Consider the following 18,239-nt stretch of genomic DNA (forward strand, 5'->3'; position numbering starts at 1 on the left):
CACCCACAGCACCTGACACACTAGCCATGGGGACCAAGATCCTGAATGGTTCCTGGTAGTGCAGATATTGGGAGACACGAGAAAATGCTGATGGAAGGGCACAAACTGCCAGAGAAAATGTGAGTAAGCACTGAGGATCAAAGTGACAATAGGTAACAATGTCACCCTGTCTGTCTAAATTTGCTAAAGAAGATCTTAAATGTTCTAACACCACACACACAAAAAACAGACAACAATGTTAGATAATAGAGGGTGTTGTTAACCTGATTGTGGTAGCCATTGACCAATACATTTCCATATCAAGTCAAGACAGTATAATGTAAATATACATGACTTATTTGTCAATTATACATCATTAATCTGAAGACAGAGAGATAAGGGGAGAGAAACTGGTAGAGGGTCCACACCATAAAATGCTATCATCAAAAGAGACTTTAGGAATCTCAGAATGGACACAAAGGCTGGAGTGCTTCCACATATGTACAAAAGGATCCTGTAGAGTCTCTGATATATGGGAAATTCTCATTTTGTATATAGGGTTAAGGATGAATAAATAACTATATATGGGAACCAGTATAATCATATGGATAACTTATGGCTGCCTACCTAAATTTCTGTGGTCATCTCTTCTACAATAAGATCTTTGCAGGTGTCTGTGTAATACTGGATAAAAATGCAATCCATGTCCATGGAAAAAGCTTGATTCTTAAATATATCTTCTTCATCTGACAAACTGACTTCCACATAAAACTGCAAGGGTTGTCATTCCAGCCCCAACTAGAAGAAGGATGACGTATTACAACCCATTCTTCATTGTTGTTGCTATTGTTGGGTTCACCTGGGTGGCAGGACCTGGAAGGGAAAAGAGAGCATCAGAGCATTTCCCAGAGTGATGCTGGGAAAGAGAAAACAAGAGTAAACAAGCCTCAGGATGTGGTGAGAATTTGTGGAAATCAGATTCAGGTGTGTACAAATCAACAGTCTCAACCATGCATGTCTGACGTGTCCCTGGAAAACAGGGCCACCTCTCTCAATATTCTCTTAGCTTGTTACTCAACTGTTCTCTCAGAACACATCCCTGAGCCTACTTCACCCTTAGGTCCTGGTACCCAAGGACTGTCATTCCATGTGATTATTTGTATGATGAAAAGGTCTCTCCTTATTCTTGTGTTTTAATAAAGGGATTATTTTCCACTTTACAAAAGTCTTATTTTACAGACTGAAGAACTGTTTACAATATCTAGATAATCTACTTATTTCTAATATCTAGTAAAGTAAGTTAATATCTTCAATTCCTACTTTTCTTCTCTGAAGACTAAGAATGAAAATAACATTACTGCCTATATATCACAACAGATAGCAGGATAGAAAATGGGAACATTTCTATATTTCTATAAGATATTACAGTTTCATTTAATTATATAAATGTGAAACATAACAATAACAGAATGAGGTTTTTTGATTTATGAGAAATAATCAGTTATGGTCTTGACATTAATTTTTTAATAACACTATAAATGAAAGCTGGGGAGAGGACTCAGAAATTAAGAGTGCTGTGCATTTTCAGAAAATGGGAGAGTTCTGTTCCAAGCACACATAATGGCACAGTCACACCGCCTGTGACCTGAGCTCTGGGGAATCCAACAACCTCTCCTGGGCTCCATGGGCAACACATACACATGGCACACACTCAAGAGAGACACAGATATACACACAAATGAAAATAAAATAAATCCTATTGTTAAACATAGAGAGAGACTGGTATCAAAAGAAAATTCACCATGATGTAGCACCTTGTTTGGGTGCCCTGGGTACTTATCATGCTACACTCTTCAAACTCAATTTCCTCATCTATCCTGGAGTATCAGTGACATGTGTCACAGGACTCCTTGATGAGGAAATGGGGATAAAGTAACTCCATCCCCAGCACTCACACCAGGAGTGAGCTCTTTTAGTTTCATAACCAACAGCTGGAACACCCTAAAGTCTTCTCCTGCTACAGGACCCAGGACTCCTCTAGGTAACTCTGGACTCATGTGGCACTTTAATTGTATGGTGTCTGATCAACCCAGCGCCATTGTCGATGACCTGGATCTGAAAGGCTAATATAATAAGCAGCTTTAGGATCCAGGATCTTGGTGATGAAATCCTAAGAGGAAAAAAAAATACAGCATTCAGCCTGGATGGAGTGCTTCTTTTTCTGTTACAGAATTTTTATTAGATCTTTTGAAAATTATTTTAACTATACAAAATTATACTTTCAATATGATGCACACATACAAATATTTAATAATCAAATCCTATTTCATCTCTCTAGGCCCTTCTGTAGTTTTCAAATTATAGCTTAATAGTCATTAATTATACAATTTAGAGGTACATTGTAATATTTGATTGACTTTCTTCTGGTCACACACAGATGAGAAGACAAAGAAAGGATCAAGGAATAGAAGAGCCACCCCCACCCAGGAGTGCCATCTTCTCTGGCTGACCAGGACACAAAGTGATCACTCAGAGGCCTGATTTCCATGACACTGGAAACAATCTCTGTCCATGATCATAATGAATTCTCATCTCAGACTCACTCCCCTCTTTTCTTCCTGAGCACCATTCTTAAAAGTTGTGCATGAGAGAATTTAGCGGATGTAAGCATTCTCCATTCATAACCTCAGATATTTCATTTCTGATGGTTGACTGTGATCTCTTGATTTGATCCCCTTTCCCTAGTCAGCTCTGCGCCCTCCTCTGTTAGGCAGTGGGTACTACAGGAAGCATTAGAGTGCTGAAATCACAAACTGCTCTTTCCAACAGAAACATTTCATCCTTCCCTCCACCTTCAGAGGTTGCATTTCTGTTGCCATGGTTCCTTGTGGGTTGTTCAGCTTCACTGAAGCAGGGGCAAAGTGTAGAATGCCAAGGCTGAAGCAACCTTTCCAGCTTCCTAATGGAAAGCCTTCTGCCACATCAGCAACACCCATGTCAACAAAACTCCCTCTTAGTAAAAAGAGGCAGAGAGCAGGCCAGGGCCAGGCCCCACTCTCTCCCAGGATGCACCTGCTCTTCCTGGCTGTGGATCACCATCAGATGAGCACCCATGCTGGAGCACTTCTTCTCACTCTCACTCCAAGATGCTAGGCCAGTTGCAGTGAAGTAGCAGTAGGAACTAAATGGCTTCCAATCCTTTGGGCAACAGCTCCAGACTTTGGGGGAAGAAGGAAATGTAAGTGCAATGTCATAAAGTCGTTTTAAAACCTGCATGATGTGGAAGCCACATGGAAGCTGGGACTCCCCATGTCTCCAGATACAATAAGGAGCTCCTCTCCCCTCAGAGGCCAAGCAACTCCAGTCTACCTCTGTGGACACCAACTTCAAGGCCCCTTTGTCCTACTGGGGCGCTATGAGGAAAACAGAGCATAAGGACATTCAGACCCTGAGGACATGATGCCAAACAGTCTGTTCTCTAAAGAATAGAACTCATCATACCAAGAACCAGAAAGTTTTCATATTACATAAATATGTACATATTTATACATGAAAATAATAGATGACATTAACCAAGGCAGCAAAATTTCAGAGTTAGCAGACAGATATTTTAATTAGTGATGATAAAAGTGGGAGACAATATATTACAGCAAGCAAGATAACAAAACTATAGGTTTATCTAAAAACTTTAAAATGTCCATGATAGATGTTTCAAGAAGAAAATAAAATCATTCTGGAAACAAGTTTTAAAAACATGTAAATAATCAACAAAAGAAAGTTATAAAGAGCTGAATGGAAAGTTTATATCTGAAAAATATATTTCAAGTATTCCGGGGTGTGAATTGCATCCTGAAAGCAACAGAGATATCAGTGAACCCTCAAGGAGGAAAAACTGAAATGAAACAGAAAAATAAAGAAAAATGTAAAAATCCTGAATGTCTACAGATGAATGCAATCCCCATAGAAATTCCAATTTCTTCATAAGATAAATGAACAAAACAATCTCAAAAATCATATAGAAGTGCAAAATACAATGGAGAGTCAGAGCACCCATCAAGGAAAAAGAATAAAGTTGGCTGTGTCTCCAGACCTCACTTCAGGCTACACTATAGAACATGGTACCACAACAAAAGTAGACACATTGACCAATGAACACAAAAGAGAACCACAAACATAAACACACACAGCTACAGCTACAGGAATTTTCGCCAGAAATACATATCAGAGGAAGATAGGCTCTTCAATAAACTGTACTGTGAAAATTAGGTACCAATGTGCAGAAGAATGAATCTAGATCCATAGCCATTCTGTGTGAACATTGACTCTAAAATAGATTCTAAATGGATTAACACCTTACTGTGAGACATGGAACTCTGAAATTGTTACAGGAAAAAAAAATAAAGACAACATTTCAAGTTGTAGGCATAGGCCAAGACTCCGTGAACAGCACTGAAGGCTTCTTTACAGCAAAGGATCCAGTGAGTGAGGAGAGAGAGATCTGCTGAGAAAGGCAGGAAGCCCAGACAAGCTCAAATGGTCTAGGGAAACATGTATTTTCCAAAAGGTATCTTGTCAAAGACAATAAATGAACAGCCTATTTAGGGCCAGATTGAGTATTCCAATGACATCTCAGTTACAGATGTCAAAGACAGTTGAGAAACTGCTTACACGGGGGCAAAGTGATGGATACATAGGCTTAAGCACTCCCCTCTTTTTCTTAAATCTAAGTAACACACATTCATCAGTCCACCTTCCACTTTAGTTTATGAGAAAAACAAATTCTCTATTCAAATCTTGTATTTCAATTGTAAATTACACTTTGTAGATACTGTAACTGAGAAAGCCACAAGATTACACACAGACAGGCACGTGAACACACACACACACACACACACACACACACACACACACACACACACACTTACAAAAACACTTGAGGGACTATGGAAATGGCTCAGTGGTTAAGACTGTGTACTATTCTCACAGAGGACTGGAGTTCAGTTCCCAGCACCCACAACCTGTGACTCACAACCACATCTAACTCCAGTTCCAGGGATCTGACCCCCTCTTCTGCCCCTGCAGACACTGCACTCATGTACACCAACCCACACACAGACACGTGCATATATATGAATATTAATTAAAAATGAAATCTTAAACACACACCCTTGAGTATGACTCCCTGGAGACGCTCACATTCACATCATCAGATATGCTTTATTCTTTCTGGAACTCCTTTCTGTTTCTAATAAAATTCTACTCAGTCTGGTATTTCCTTTCCCTCCCTAAAACTCTTCTTCATTGACACAAGGCTGCCACATATCCCAATTATGCTCTTTGGAGACCTCTAAAAAGGACTCCCCAGGAAGCTGGTACTGAGTGTGTTTCCATAGTACCCATTGCTGATGGATCAACCCTAGAATCGTGTTGGAAATGCTGATTTTAGGTACATTAAGTTTTACCTTTCAATAGTGAATGCTGTTTTGTACACTCCAAGTCAGGGTGATTCAGTTCTTTTGTAATTGTGTTTTCATCAAGAAGCTGAGAGTGATTTTTAAACAAAGCTGTGAAACAGAATAGAAACAATTCATTTTCCTGGTGGTGCTAAGACTTTTTTTTTTTTACTTTTACCTTCTTACATTCTTTGTAGAAACAAAACCTTTAAATGTCCAGTTACCAGAGTCATTAGAGTTTGCCTGGGACAGATTCCCCATCACTACAGTGTGGAGGCTGTGGCCCTAACACTTGGGTATTAGAATGAGGAAGAATGGAAGTTTCAGGTCATCCTTAACTATGCAAGTTAGTATAGTTGGTTGGTTGGTTTAGCTAGCTAGATAGTTTAGTTTAGTTTCCTGGTTGGTTAACTTAGTTGGTAACTTAGTTAGTTAGTTAGTTAGTTAGTTCGTTTGTTTGTTCATAGCTAGTCTGGGCTACATGAGACCTTACCACAAAGAGAGACAATTTTACATTGCCAAACAGTCAGTATTTCCCTACTCCTGGTGATTTATGACCACAGCTATCTTCAGGAAGAGCTAGAAGGACAGGACAGAACCATGACCCTGGGGACTCTTCAACATTTCATGGAGGACACACTGAAGACTACATCTTAGGTGATAAGTTCTATTAAGTATGTGCATAGCCCAGGAAACATGAGGGAGAAATGAGCTAATCCAGAGCAGTTTCAGGTTACCTGAGCACGGAAGTTATAAAAGCCCGACACTGATCAAAAGGACTTTGTTTTAGTCCTCTTCTTTCCTGTCTCTCCCTCCACCCCAGCTAGCTCTGACTTCCCAGTGTCCCCACACGTTCATGGAGTTCCTAACTTAAAACTAACTCACTTTCCTCGAGAAATTGAATTTTCTTTCTTCTCTTCCTCATCTCCCACTTGTTCCTGGAGTCACTAGATTCTGGCTTTCCCTTCTGCTCATTTACCAAACATTCCTGAACTAGATGTCAATGGCTCCTCGTGTCCACTGATCAGTCATCTTCCTGTGGGACTTCTCACATTACCCTGCCTGCTTCTCTTCCTCCTTAACTGTTGGGAGACAGTGACTCCATCTGGTTTTGCCTTGTCCTGCTTGCTGATATTTCCTGTGCTCTTTCCTACCTGTTTCCTTCTACACCCACCTCTCTTAAAATGGAACATTGCATCCAATTCCTTCTGCATCTCTCTTTCTCCTTCAAATTCCTTGTCCTTAGTGATATTCATTGTCCTGGGTTGGTGGGGGTGGGGAGTAGAAGTGTTTTTTTTAGTCTGTTTTTGTTATCTGCTGCCTATAAGGAGAGGTCTTCTAAAATATATGCCTCTTTACTAAACCATGTTAATATGCATCCAACTAAATTGTGCATCTGAGATTTAGGTGAATATAATCAAAACTTAAGTCATCATATTACAACTCAAACCTGTTGCTCATCTTCCTCCTCTTCAAATTACTTCATGACTGCTGTGTAGGGCCCTGGCCCCCCATTTGTATAGCTATTGCCTTGCTTGCTGACCTTGACCAGATGTCCTCCCTATACAGATGTCCTGCCGGTTTGCTTCCTCCTGAATGCTCACCGCTCAGGGAGGTTCTTTGTTTTTGTATCCTGCATTTGGTGTAAACAGCTTAGCTGCAAGAATATAGAACATCTGTAGCAAACTTCTGCCCTCTGGGGATCTCCCATTGTGCTGTAAGCCTGTATTTAAGGTTTCTTCCCTCCTTCAATAAATGGTATTCAGCATTCTGCTGAGAAGAATGACCCACTGTTCTTGTCTCTGTTTTTTGATACACAGCCCCTCGCTCGGACATGGTGAACAGGTGGTGGTAGGGCGGGCATTACTGCTACAAGTGGAGGTTTCACCGAGATCCGAGAACGAAAAGACACTGCTGATGGACACCTGGAAGTAAGGCTGGCCAGCGTGTTAAAGAGAAGAAAAGGTGAGGTGAATTGTTAGGTATGGGTGCAGCTAGCTCGCAGTCACTCCTCGAGGAACAGGTAACTGGACTGCTGAAGCAGCAGGACACCGTCGTTAAGAGCAGAACAGCTAACGATTTTCATTCAAGTCCTCCACAATGTTAGTTAGTCCTTGTCGTCTGGTCTCTGGGGATTTAATATGCCAGATTAAAGGGAAAGAGAGAAATTAAAAAAAGGAAATCTTCCCAATAGAGAAGAGGGAAGGAAAGGAAATTCCCCGTTAGAAAGGGGAGAAAAAATTTAATCAAGAAAAAAGGATTTTTCCGGTAAATAGGGGAAAATTTTTGAAACTAGGCCTAAAGATTTTGGGGCCCTGTAGAGGAAGGATGAAGGAAAGAGAAAAGCCCCTTCCCAGTGGTAATGGAGGAAGAGGGGGCTTTTTCCAATATAAAAAATTCAGGCTGGCTGAAGCTCTGAGCTCTTTCTGCCTGCCAGCACAGAGCAGCAGCATCTGAATTACAAAGAGTCAGCAGGTGGGCCTCACTATTGCTGGCTGAACAAGCAAGCAGGCCCAGAGGTTGAAGATTTTGCTGTCTGTTTGCTTAACTTTGGTTTAAATGTTTTTTCCCCCTCAGAGTGGGAATAATTCAATATTTAGGATCCCTTCATGGGAAATGTTTTCTGTTTTTCTCTTATGGTGGGAATAACTCTTTATTAGTGGTTCCTTCATGGGAGAAAGAGGAAGTTTAAACGGGCCTAACTTCTGTATGCTTGCATAGAGAAAGGCCTGATTCCATACCCTTGGCTACCTTCTCTTTGTGGTGCTTGGTTAAAGATGCATTGTTTAGTGATAATGTCAAAGTTCAAGAACAATTAACTAAAGATAAAACTGTCCTGGCCTGAGGCACCCAGCAGGCATGCACGGTGGGAGTGGGCCCAGCTGACAAAGGCAGAGAAGGTCCAGACCAGAGGGCAGGCAGGTAGGTGATGGCAGGAGGTGGACCCACAATGGAGCATGGCCTGGGTGGGTGCCAGCACTAGAGCCTGAACACCAGGCAGAGCTGAAGCCGCAGCCTCAGCCTGCACCAGGCCAAAACAGAGGCTCAGGGAGGGACAGGCATCCCGGGTGGCAGGTCCTGCAGTGCCCTAAATTGGCTCAGTGTTCCCAGGGGTCAGCTAGCAGCGAAAAAGCTGGGCCCTGGGGCTGGGAGACAGGCCCACACGTGGTTACCCGGACCACTCCATGATGTCGTGTCCTATTTGCATTAAAATTTTTACCTGTTTCTCATTTGGGAGTTAATCCCAAGGACTTTTACCTAATCATGTGTGGCAAATGGACATCACACATGTGCCTTACGCTTTTGCTTACATGGGACTGCCAAAATGCATAAAGACTGATAATGGTCCCACCTACAGTAGTACGTGATTTTCAAATTGTTAATAAGACTGGTGTTCCTTATAATCCTCAAGAACAGGCTATAGTAGAACTCTGCCATCGTACCTTAAAAACATATTTTGCTAAAGTAAAAAGGGGGGAGCTAGGGACTCATCGTTCCTCTCCACATTCTATTCTTTCCTTTGTTTTATATATTTTAAAATTTTTTATTGGTGGATTCTACTGGAATATCTGCTGCAGATAAGCACTGGAGGGCTCCTGTTGCAAATCATCCTCTGGTGTGATGGAAGGATTTTTCTACTGGCACTTGGAGGGGACCCGGATCTGGTGTTGGTGTGGGCCTGGGGTTCTGTTTGTGTCTTTCTGCAGGACAATGAGGTTCCTCTTTGGGTTCCTGAGTGCTGTGTGCGCCCTGTGACTGTTGCCAAATCCCAACATGGCAGAGACCTATTGGGCCTTGGTGAAAAAGTTTCCACTTCTGATGCCAATGGGTATTGAAACCCCAATACGACCAGCCTTGGCAAGCATTAATGTAAGTCTAGGAGCTGTAGCCATGAGATTGGATACTTCAGAAGGTAATATGTGGTAACTGCTTTTTCAAGTATGTTTGAGAATGTGTCACCCAGGCACCTTGGAGATTAAGGATAACTGTGGTGGTAATCTAATTGTACTGAAATGTGATTTTGATTGTATGTTAATAAATAAAGTTGCCCGGGGGTCAGAGCTATTAGAGCCATAGCAAGAGTGTGGCGGTGGTGGCACACGCCTTTAATCCCATAGATCTCTGTGTGTTCAGGGATACAGCCAGCATTGGAGACATATGCCTTTAAGACCTAGGGGGCTGTACATTCAGACAGTGACGAGGCAGTCACGTGTTTGGGTTTACAACCAATGAGAAGGCAGAACAAAATACTATAAATAGACGAACAGACAGGAAATAGGTCTCTTTCGGGAAGCTGGGACACCACAGGCGGAAGGATGAGATTTTAGCTCTGAGCTCTGACCTCTCGGCTTTCTCTTTTACATTGTTTCTGTGTTTCTTATTTAATAAGACGATTGGTTACATCAATAGATAACCCTGAAGGTCACTGACCTCCATTTGTTAACAGTACGATGCCAGCTAAGCCTTTTCATTTTTACAATCCTCTTCAAGCTGGTATAGTACCTACCTTTTCAGAAGTGGCTCTGTGCAACATTTATCGACCTCCTGAAATTCATCTAGCCTCCTTTGAAGATACCTTAAAATTTGTGAGCCTGGATGTAGCCATTATGAGACCATTAGTTCTGCTCCTTGTGTGCTGTCTGTTTTTTCTTTATGGTTCTTAGTTGTTCTTTTGCAGAGCTGCCAGCTTAAGTCATGCTGGGATCAAGAAAAATGGGCCTTGGTGGTTTGTGTTTCTAGAGTTGTGTCCATGCCAGTGGACACAGATGGTGCTCACATGCTCCAGAATAGAATTTGACATTGCTGTTGCTGTTGTTGCTATTATAGCAGTGGGGCCACTGTTGCTACTGTTTCTGGGATTACCATTTCATAATTCTTTACTACAGCTAGCACAGTGGAGACCCTGGCTACTACAGTTAATTAATCTTTTATTCTATTTGGCATGATAAGTTTAATTCAGCAGTTATATACATTTTGATTGGCTTTGAAAGTTATAAAATTTATAAACTCAAGTTCCACTTGCTTTTGGGTTCCCATCTTACGAAGACTCCAATTTGCAGCAAGGCTCGTTAAGGAAGGGAATGGCTCAATTGCCTTTAGACTACTGGCTATGGGTGGGTTAGGACTTTTGTTGGTCTTTTCTGTGTCAGACTTACAGATTGCAAGTCCAGTGGCACTTTGAGATCTTAGACAGCTGTAAACTCTACAACTCACACATGGTTGAGCCTGTATGATAATCAGTATTCAGAGACAGGTAATGCCTGGGGGTACTCACCAACCTAAGACAGAGAGCCTATGTGGCCTGGAAGGTGTCTCCATGATGGGTAAGGTGACCTGCTGATGTCCCATGCAACCTAAGTCAGAAGCTCATTTTTTTTTAGTAAAAAGGGGGGACCCATAGGGACCTGGCACCCCATTTTGGGTAGCTGTTGCCTTGCTTGCTGAACTTGACCAGATGTCCTCCCTATACTGATTCCCTGCCATTTGCTTCTTCCTGAATGTTCACCACTCACGGGAGATTCTTTGTTTTTGTATCCTGCATTTGGTGTAAACAGCTTAGAGGCAAGTATGTAGAACATCTGTGGCAAACTTTTGCCCTCTGGGGTTCATCCATTGTGCTATAAGCCTGTATTTAAGGTTTCCTCTCTCCTTCAATAAATGACATTCGGCATTCTGCTGAGATGAATGATCCGCTGTTCTTGTCTCTGTTTTTTGATCCACAGCCCCTCACTCTGAAATGGTGAATATATTGACCAAAATGTCACCTCCTTTTGGTCAAACTTATCTCCTCTCCTGTGTATCATGATCCTTGGATCAAGCCCTTAGTACTGCTCAAATGGATTCTGAATTAGCGGCCTAATTTATGCTTCCCTTCGTTTTCACACCTCTGTAAGAGCACACTTCTCCAAGTCAGTTTTAATTTTATCATGTCCTGCTTCTCATTCTGCAGGGGATCTCCATGACTGTGGCACATTGAAAAACTGGACACACTTCCTAACCTTCCCTATGTGAATATCCATTTAGACTATGCCTTTGCAGTTCCCTACTCAAGAAAAAGGTCTATTTCTACATCACTTCATCTGAGTTGCCTTTAAGAGTTCTTTGGCCACTAAAACACACAAAGGCAAATGTGTGCATGCTCCATGTTGGGCTTGGCTTACTGCCACCATCCACCCTGAAAGTTTGAAGTTACCATGGGAAACTGGGTTGTCTCTTATTGATTTATAACTCCATGAGAACGAGTAACTTCACCTAGGACCATGGGAATCTCCCAAGAGAGATCAGTCTCAGTGATGCCACCAAGAAAGAATTAAACAAACAGTTCAATTAACCTACTAAGTTTTAAGTTGGTTAGTGATTCAGCAACAGCTACTAAATAAAATAACATTAACAGTGGATGCCTGTGTAATATGGTATGCACTGTTTTGTGATCTGAGTCCAGTTTTGTCTGCCCCTACAGTTTCATGCTTAGTTCTCCATTGTTGGAGCCCATGTAGGTTTCCTAGCAACTTTACCCAGCAGTCTGCATAAAGAGGATGATTGGATCACAGGCCTGAGTACCAGGTGTCTGAGATGGTCTGCACTTGGCTGTGCTATCTTTTGCTCCACCTAGTGGAATTCCTTTAAAAACCCTAGGGCAGGACAGCCAGGGGGGCCAATGGATTAAGATCCAGGCCCACTGGAGGATATCTTATATTTTCTATCTTTTTCTCTCCCCTCTATCCTTCTAATATTTCCTGCTGCTTCTACTCAAGAGTACACTGGGGAAATGTGGGGGTGTGATGACCCCCACACTCCATGTAGCACTATACATGACAGTAATGTGTACTTATATTTGCCTGAATTTCCCATGCCCCCACATGTCTAGGACATTGCTGGCACACACAGGTCTAGGTGTCATCTGCTCCAAGCTTTTCTTAGCCCTCTGTGCTTACTTCTTACTTCTCACCTGCAGAGCATTTCTGGTGCAATTTTTTAAGCACTGCTTCACTTGACTGTTCTCCAAATTTCCTGAGACTGGGGACTGTAGTTATTTCTGACTCTCTGACATGCTGCCCAATATATAGTAAATGGATATTACAAATTATTATGTGAATGAATAAAACATCTACATAAAGATATAGTGTATGTTTTTTAAATTTTTGATACATTTGAAGGACAATCTACAAAGAATCCACTATTTCTAAATTAGCTTTCAGGTATCACACAATATGGAACAAAAAATAAATGGTTAGAAGGAACTCCACTGGAGCACTGTCCCTGGAATAGCTCTGCCCATGTCTTCTAATCCCTCTACTCCTTGCAAAATATAGATGTCTATGTGTCCAAATGCTGTTGATGAGGAAATACAGGTTCATTCTCATTATTGGATCCTAACATAGACGCCCCAGGATTTCACTCTGTGATACCAACAAACAAATTCATGCTTCTCCAGTGATAATGAAGGACTTTTACAGAAGAGTTATTCTGAAACAGGGTAATTCCCAATGTAATACATCTCTCCAGAGAGTGTCTGTCTCAGGTTTCTGGGTCACCATCTGTCTAATGAGTCCCTTTCCTTCCCTGTGTTAATTTCTCCCAAGGGCATACTTACTGATCAGAGCAATAGAGAATAAAATTTTCAACATCAGTAAAATATTATGAAGGAGCAACTTGAAGAATCTGTGAAAACTTTCATGACTCATGGTCTTCCTTTGAGGAGCTGAAAGACAAACCAAATTCATGTCTTCAGCTTTGTTCCTATTTCCTCTTCTTTCTCCTATTCTTCTCTTTTTGTGCATGATAATCACTAAAACATGATGTTCGAAATAATAGGAAAATGCAAGTAGAAAACAACAGGTTAATTATGGAAACATTATAATATGTACAAAATTACTCATTTCTGACATTGAAAATGATTGTTGTCATATTTTGGTGTGTATCTTTCCAACAAGTTTAAAGCTTTTACATACAAATGTTTATTTTCCACAATTGGAAAATATTGAACACTGATTTGCAACCATCATTTTTTTACATTATATCAAGACTTATTTCCCTTATGAATTTTTTGTTTTATTTTAGAGACAGGGTCTTAGTATGTACACCAGGCAGACTTTGAATGCATTATGTAGTCAAGTGGGACTCAAACTCACAGGAAACACCATGTTTCTAACTCCTGAGTTTTGTGACTACAGGCTTGTGCCAGCACATCTCAATGAACATTATTCTATGTTATCATGTCTTCTTTATCAGTTTTATATTGATTGCATAGTATTTAATTATATACTCTTAAAGTCGTCCAGCTTGCTTTCAACTTCAAATATGCAATAGTCAAGAAGTCATATTTTGTGATACAGTCACCACGTTTTTAGTCACCACTTCTAAAAGAGTTACAACACTTCCCAATCATAGGTGAGGTCCTGGGTTCTGTCCCCATCACAGGAAGGAGAGAATGAAAGAAACTATTCAACACCTGAATGCCAACAGACTATGACATGTCACCAGATAGAGAGGGGGAAATCAGTATGACATGGTTTAACTTTGAAACAATTTGTTACACATATGTATGTGTGTTTATCTGTAGAAAAGATACAATAACGTGGGTGGTGGGATTTTCTCTACAAGGTAATGGGTAACACCTTCTCTTCTCCATTGTACAATCCCACAACCTTTCACATCTGCCTACAGGCAACACACTTGGTGGACACTCCAGTGACCCAGAGGCTTGGCCAGCAGCTAAGATCATCTTTGTCCTTTACATCATTACTCACTAGGAGCAGCAGAAAATGCTTTCTTACCTAGAGGAGAGTCTACATCCATGTGTGCAGAATCAAGTTTATTCATGAGATTCTTGTTAATATAAATGTTTTCTGAAAATATATTGAGAAGAAATCTTCCCCTGCCCTCAGATGTATGTCATCCCTTCTTTAAAATAGGTCCTGAAAAAGAAACAAATTCCGATACTAGCAAGAGATGAGAGGCAGTAACAGACAGCTGCCCTGAGCATACACCATGAGGTGCCGTCCCTTGGCCTGCAAAAGGAGAGTCACAAGTGTAGAATGCACCCAGGATCTTTATACAATCATAGAAACACCAAGAACTCAATGAGGGAGAGAAGAAAACAGGAAGGAATGGAAAAGAGGAACCAGGCCATTAGAGAAGTCAAACTTCTCACAGAGTTGAGATTCTGACACTCGGTCTGAGCTGAACTCTACAATAAAGCCTCCATTTCCCGTCTTGTGCTGTGATTCCTACTCCTTATCACTATAGAGCCGCCTCTTGGACTCTCTGGGGCTTTAACACCACACTCAAGTTGCCCCCATGCACAGAAGCATTCTTAAACAAGAACACACCTAGTATACACCCTAGACTGTCCTACCTCATGGGGAGAGTGTCTTCACCCTGCTCAGTGTGTGGAACCCATGGCAGCTCCATCTGAGGTGTGGATACTCCCCTAAACCTTCCTGAACTCTGACACCCAGTTCTTCCACACCCCAGCAAGGATTTCCTCATTCTCTTGAAAGTCACTGAGTTCCCGACTCGTGTTTTCCACTCCCACACTCTCTACCTTGCCTGATTCCTGAAACCCATGCTTTGTTTACCCTCTGTGAGGAACTTCCCCTCAGTCTGCTGAGTCTCCTGACCCCAACTTGACTTTCAGCGAACACTGCACTGGGGCCCACACTCACCTCCTTCAAGTGCTGAGGTGTCACACCAGGCTGGCCTTGAGGACCCTCTGCTCACTCACTCATTCAGGGTTCTGACTTCCCACAAGAAGTGGCCTCAAGCATGGATGCCTTCTCACCCTGCTTCAGCTCAGAGGTTCTGCACCTCCCCACTCTCAGACACAGCTGACCTTGTCACCTCTCAGGCTCTGAAGTCTCACATCAGGCTGCTGCTCCTAGACTCACTCCCCATTCAAGATACATTTCCCCTCACTGCTCAGGCTCCAATTCTGCTGTCAAGCCAGCCCTCTGCACAGACAGATCATTGCTTCCCCACACCCCACCCTACCATGGACGCCTACCCTGCCCTGTCCTGTATAATACTTTACTCAAAATTGAATTATTTAATAAGGAAATGGAAAATAGGATTTTTAAAGGATAGAAGAACAAGAGAATTAGTAGTTCTCCATTATATGGTTTAGGGACCCAATGATTCAATCACACACACCCTCCCAACTGTAACCACTTATTGCCCAGTCTCTATTATCCAAACTCCTTATATGAAATTGAGTTCTAAAGTTACCACTATGTCCCTAGGGAAAAAATCACATTGTGCATGAATTATGTATACTGTGTCAACAACCATTCCAGTACCTAACTGGTTTACAACATCAAACACTTACTTTTTAGTCACATTTTTTTTTTGTGCTTAGGGTCTGCCTAAGGGTGACTAATTATGCTTAGATCCTTTCGTGCATTTCCTCATTCTGGAGCCAATACCACAGAGTAGTTGAGCATGCAATGTACTCTGCTATTTTAATATGGTTGTCAGGGCTAGTAATATGGCTTAGCAGGTATAGGTGTTTGCTACCAAGCCTGACCACCCAAGTTCAATCCCTGAACATAAGAGAGAATCATATCCTACAGGTTGTCCTAACGTCCATGTCCACTACACACACACACACACACACACACACACACACAAATGCACGCACACGCGCGCGCGCACACACACACACACAAATAATAATGTAGAGGTCATTAAAAAGTCACTCTTATAATACTTTTCAATGGCAGTCACTTGCACAAACCTATAAATAGGTAGAAAGATACACTACCTACACTGTAGTTCCCACAGGAAAATGTGTCGAGAGCATTAAAGTTTAATCCTTCCACAGAGAATTACCCAAATAATTATTGGGATGGAGAAACAGCTTACAAAATGGGGAAAAAATCTTTCCCAACAGGAATCATGAAATGAACAGAGAGTTTTCAAAGGATGTAATACAGATGGCCAATAGATACGTTAAAATGTGTTCAAAATACTTAGCCATAAGGGAAATAAAAATTTAAACATTTTTGAGATTCCATCTCACACCAGTGAAAATGAGATGGGGACAAGATTCCCTTGAAGAATCTTCAGCATATACCCAAAGGATGCTCAATCATCCCACAATGACACTTGCTCAACTATGTTTATAGCAGTGTTATTCATAATAGTCAGAACCTGGAAAGAACCTAGAGACAGGGTTTCTCCCATGATAGGGAAGTCTTTGGTAAGACTAGGGCTTGTGCATTCTGTAACAACCACTGTGTGTCCATATATTCATATAGTGCCCTGCTCTATCTAAAAGACACTGTTTCCTATTGGTCATCCATCACATATGACTCCTAAACTTTATCTTCTCAGTTTCACAATGTTTCCAGAGTTTGGGGTGAAGAAAGTTGTGGTATATAGTCCCATTTAGGGGTGAGCATTCTGTACCTTGGCTAGTTGTGAGTCTCAGTGTTAATCATCGTTTTACATCATATTGAAGCTTCTCAGTAGAAGGTTGATACATTGATATAGGTTTAACGATAAGTCTTTAAAAGTCAATATACTATGCCCCTTGAGGTAAATAACAGTAATAGATTCTCCCCTATGGCCTATGATCTGTCTAGCCATAGGTTCTTAGCCCAACAATGGTTTCAGGTGTGTGCTTCATCTTGTGGAGCAAAACTTAAATCTAATCAGAGAGTTGTTGGTTGCTGTCGTGATGTTGCAGCCACTATTGCACCAGCAGGCAGGTCCTGCCAGGTCAGTCATAACTGTAGCTCCCAGGGTTCAGACCTGGATAAGATTGATGATTACTTTTCTTCTTCAGTAGCATGGATTGCACCTCCCAGCATTATGATAGCTAGACAGGAGGGATGAAGTTTCTAGGTCAATGACAACTTGATTTTTTTATGTCCTCTGATCAAATATGTGGCCTGCAGCAATAGGGTTTTATGAAAATCTGGAGCATAATTCACAATAGCTCAGTTAGAACAAACCTAGATATCCAACAGCAGAGAAATGGATAAACAAACAGTGGTATATGTGTATAATGGAATTTTTCACCCATAAAGAAGTCAAAGTTATGGCATTTGCAGGAAAATGTGTGCTAGGAGGGATAATTATATGAACTGGATTAAACCAATCTCACCATGAAATATTGCATATGTTTCTCATTTGTAATTTCCAAGATTTTAGACAGATGGATAAACTCTGGTTGCACACAGGACATGAAAATAGAATTAAAATCTTCTAGAGGAAAGAGGGATCGATGGGAGGCACCAGGCAGAGAAAGGGCAAAGTCAGGGAGTATGTGGGAAATGAGCTCAGTGTGTATTCTGTAGGTACATGAAAATGTCCTATGCAATTGTGCCATGTCAATGAATAGCACAGTGAAACTTTTCCCAAATAATAAAGTAAATTAAAACTAAGAAAAACATTCTGAAGAGTATTCAAGAATGATAGCAATAACCTATGATGTTTGGGAGTCTACCAGACCTACATTGTTTCCCTATTATACGATAACTCCATTCTCTCTCTCTCTCTCTCTCTCTCTCTCTCTCTTCTCTCTCTCTCTCTCTCTCTCTCTCTGTGTGTGTGTGTGTGTGTGTGTGTGTGTGTGTATGCATAGCTATATTTTAGAAATCCTCTATGGTAATATGTTTCCATATGACTTTTTCCAAAGGTCTTTAGTATTATTTATCCATCCTATATTATTTCACTTACCCTACCCTCCTCTTCCTGACCCCAATAGAACCCTTCTGGTTTCATTATTCCCTTTAACCCTTTATACCATTACATTTTATTGCTTCTCCTCTGGAAGCCCCTCCTCCTGACACCTTAGAAATT

At 41.3% G+C, this 18,239-nt stretch overlaps 1 protein-coding gene across 1 annotated transcript; it reads right to left on the minus strand.

Moving 5' to 3' along the window:
- Positions 1 to 1,612: 1,612 nt before the first annotated feature.
- On the minus strand, positions 1,613 to 14,795 carry LOC114706472 (C-type lectin domain family 4 member A-like). The gene is made up of 6 exons (XM_037204330.1): positions 14,791 to 14,795; positions 14,210 to 14,310; positions 13,027 to 13,134; positions 5,442 to 5,543; positions 3,052 to 3,197; positions 1,613 to 2,149 (listed from the first exon to the last, which is right to left on the minus strand). The coding sequence occupies exons 1-6, from the start codon at positions 14,793 to 14,795 to the stop codon at positions 2,045 to 2,047; spliced, it is 567 nt and encodes a 188-aa protein (XP_037060225.1). The 3' UTR covers positions 1,613 to 2,044.
- Between the last annotated feature and the right edge of the window lie 3,444 nt (positions 14,796 to 18,239).

Source organism: Peromyscus leucopus, chromosome 3, assembly GCF_004664715.2.
Source record: "Peromyscus leucopus breed LL Stock chromosome 3, UCI_PerLeu_2.1, whole genome shotgun sequence".
Classification (NCBI taxonomy): domain Eukaryota; kingdom Metazoa; phylum Chordata; class Mammalia; order Rodentia; family Cricetidae; genus Peromyscus; species Peromyscus leucopus.

Bases quoted from the DNA above. Each gene is read 5' to 3' on its own strand.
- LOC114706472 (XM_037204330.1), bottom strand. The intron at 13,135-14,209 runs GTAAGAAAGCAT...TTTGTCTTTCAG, and splicing joins GGATGTAGACTCTCCTCTAG to CTCCTCAAAGGAAGACCATG. The intron at 2,150-3,051 runs GTGCATCCTGGG...TTTTCCTCTTAG, and splicing joins TCCACAGCCAGGAAGAGCAG to GATTTCATCACCAAGATCCT.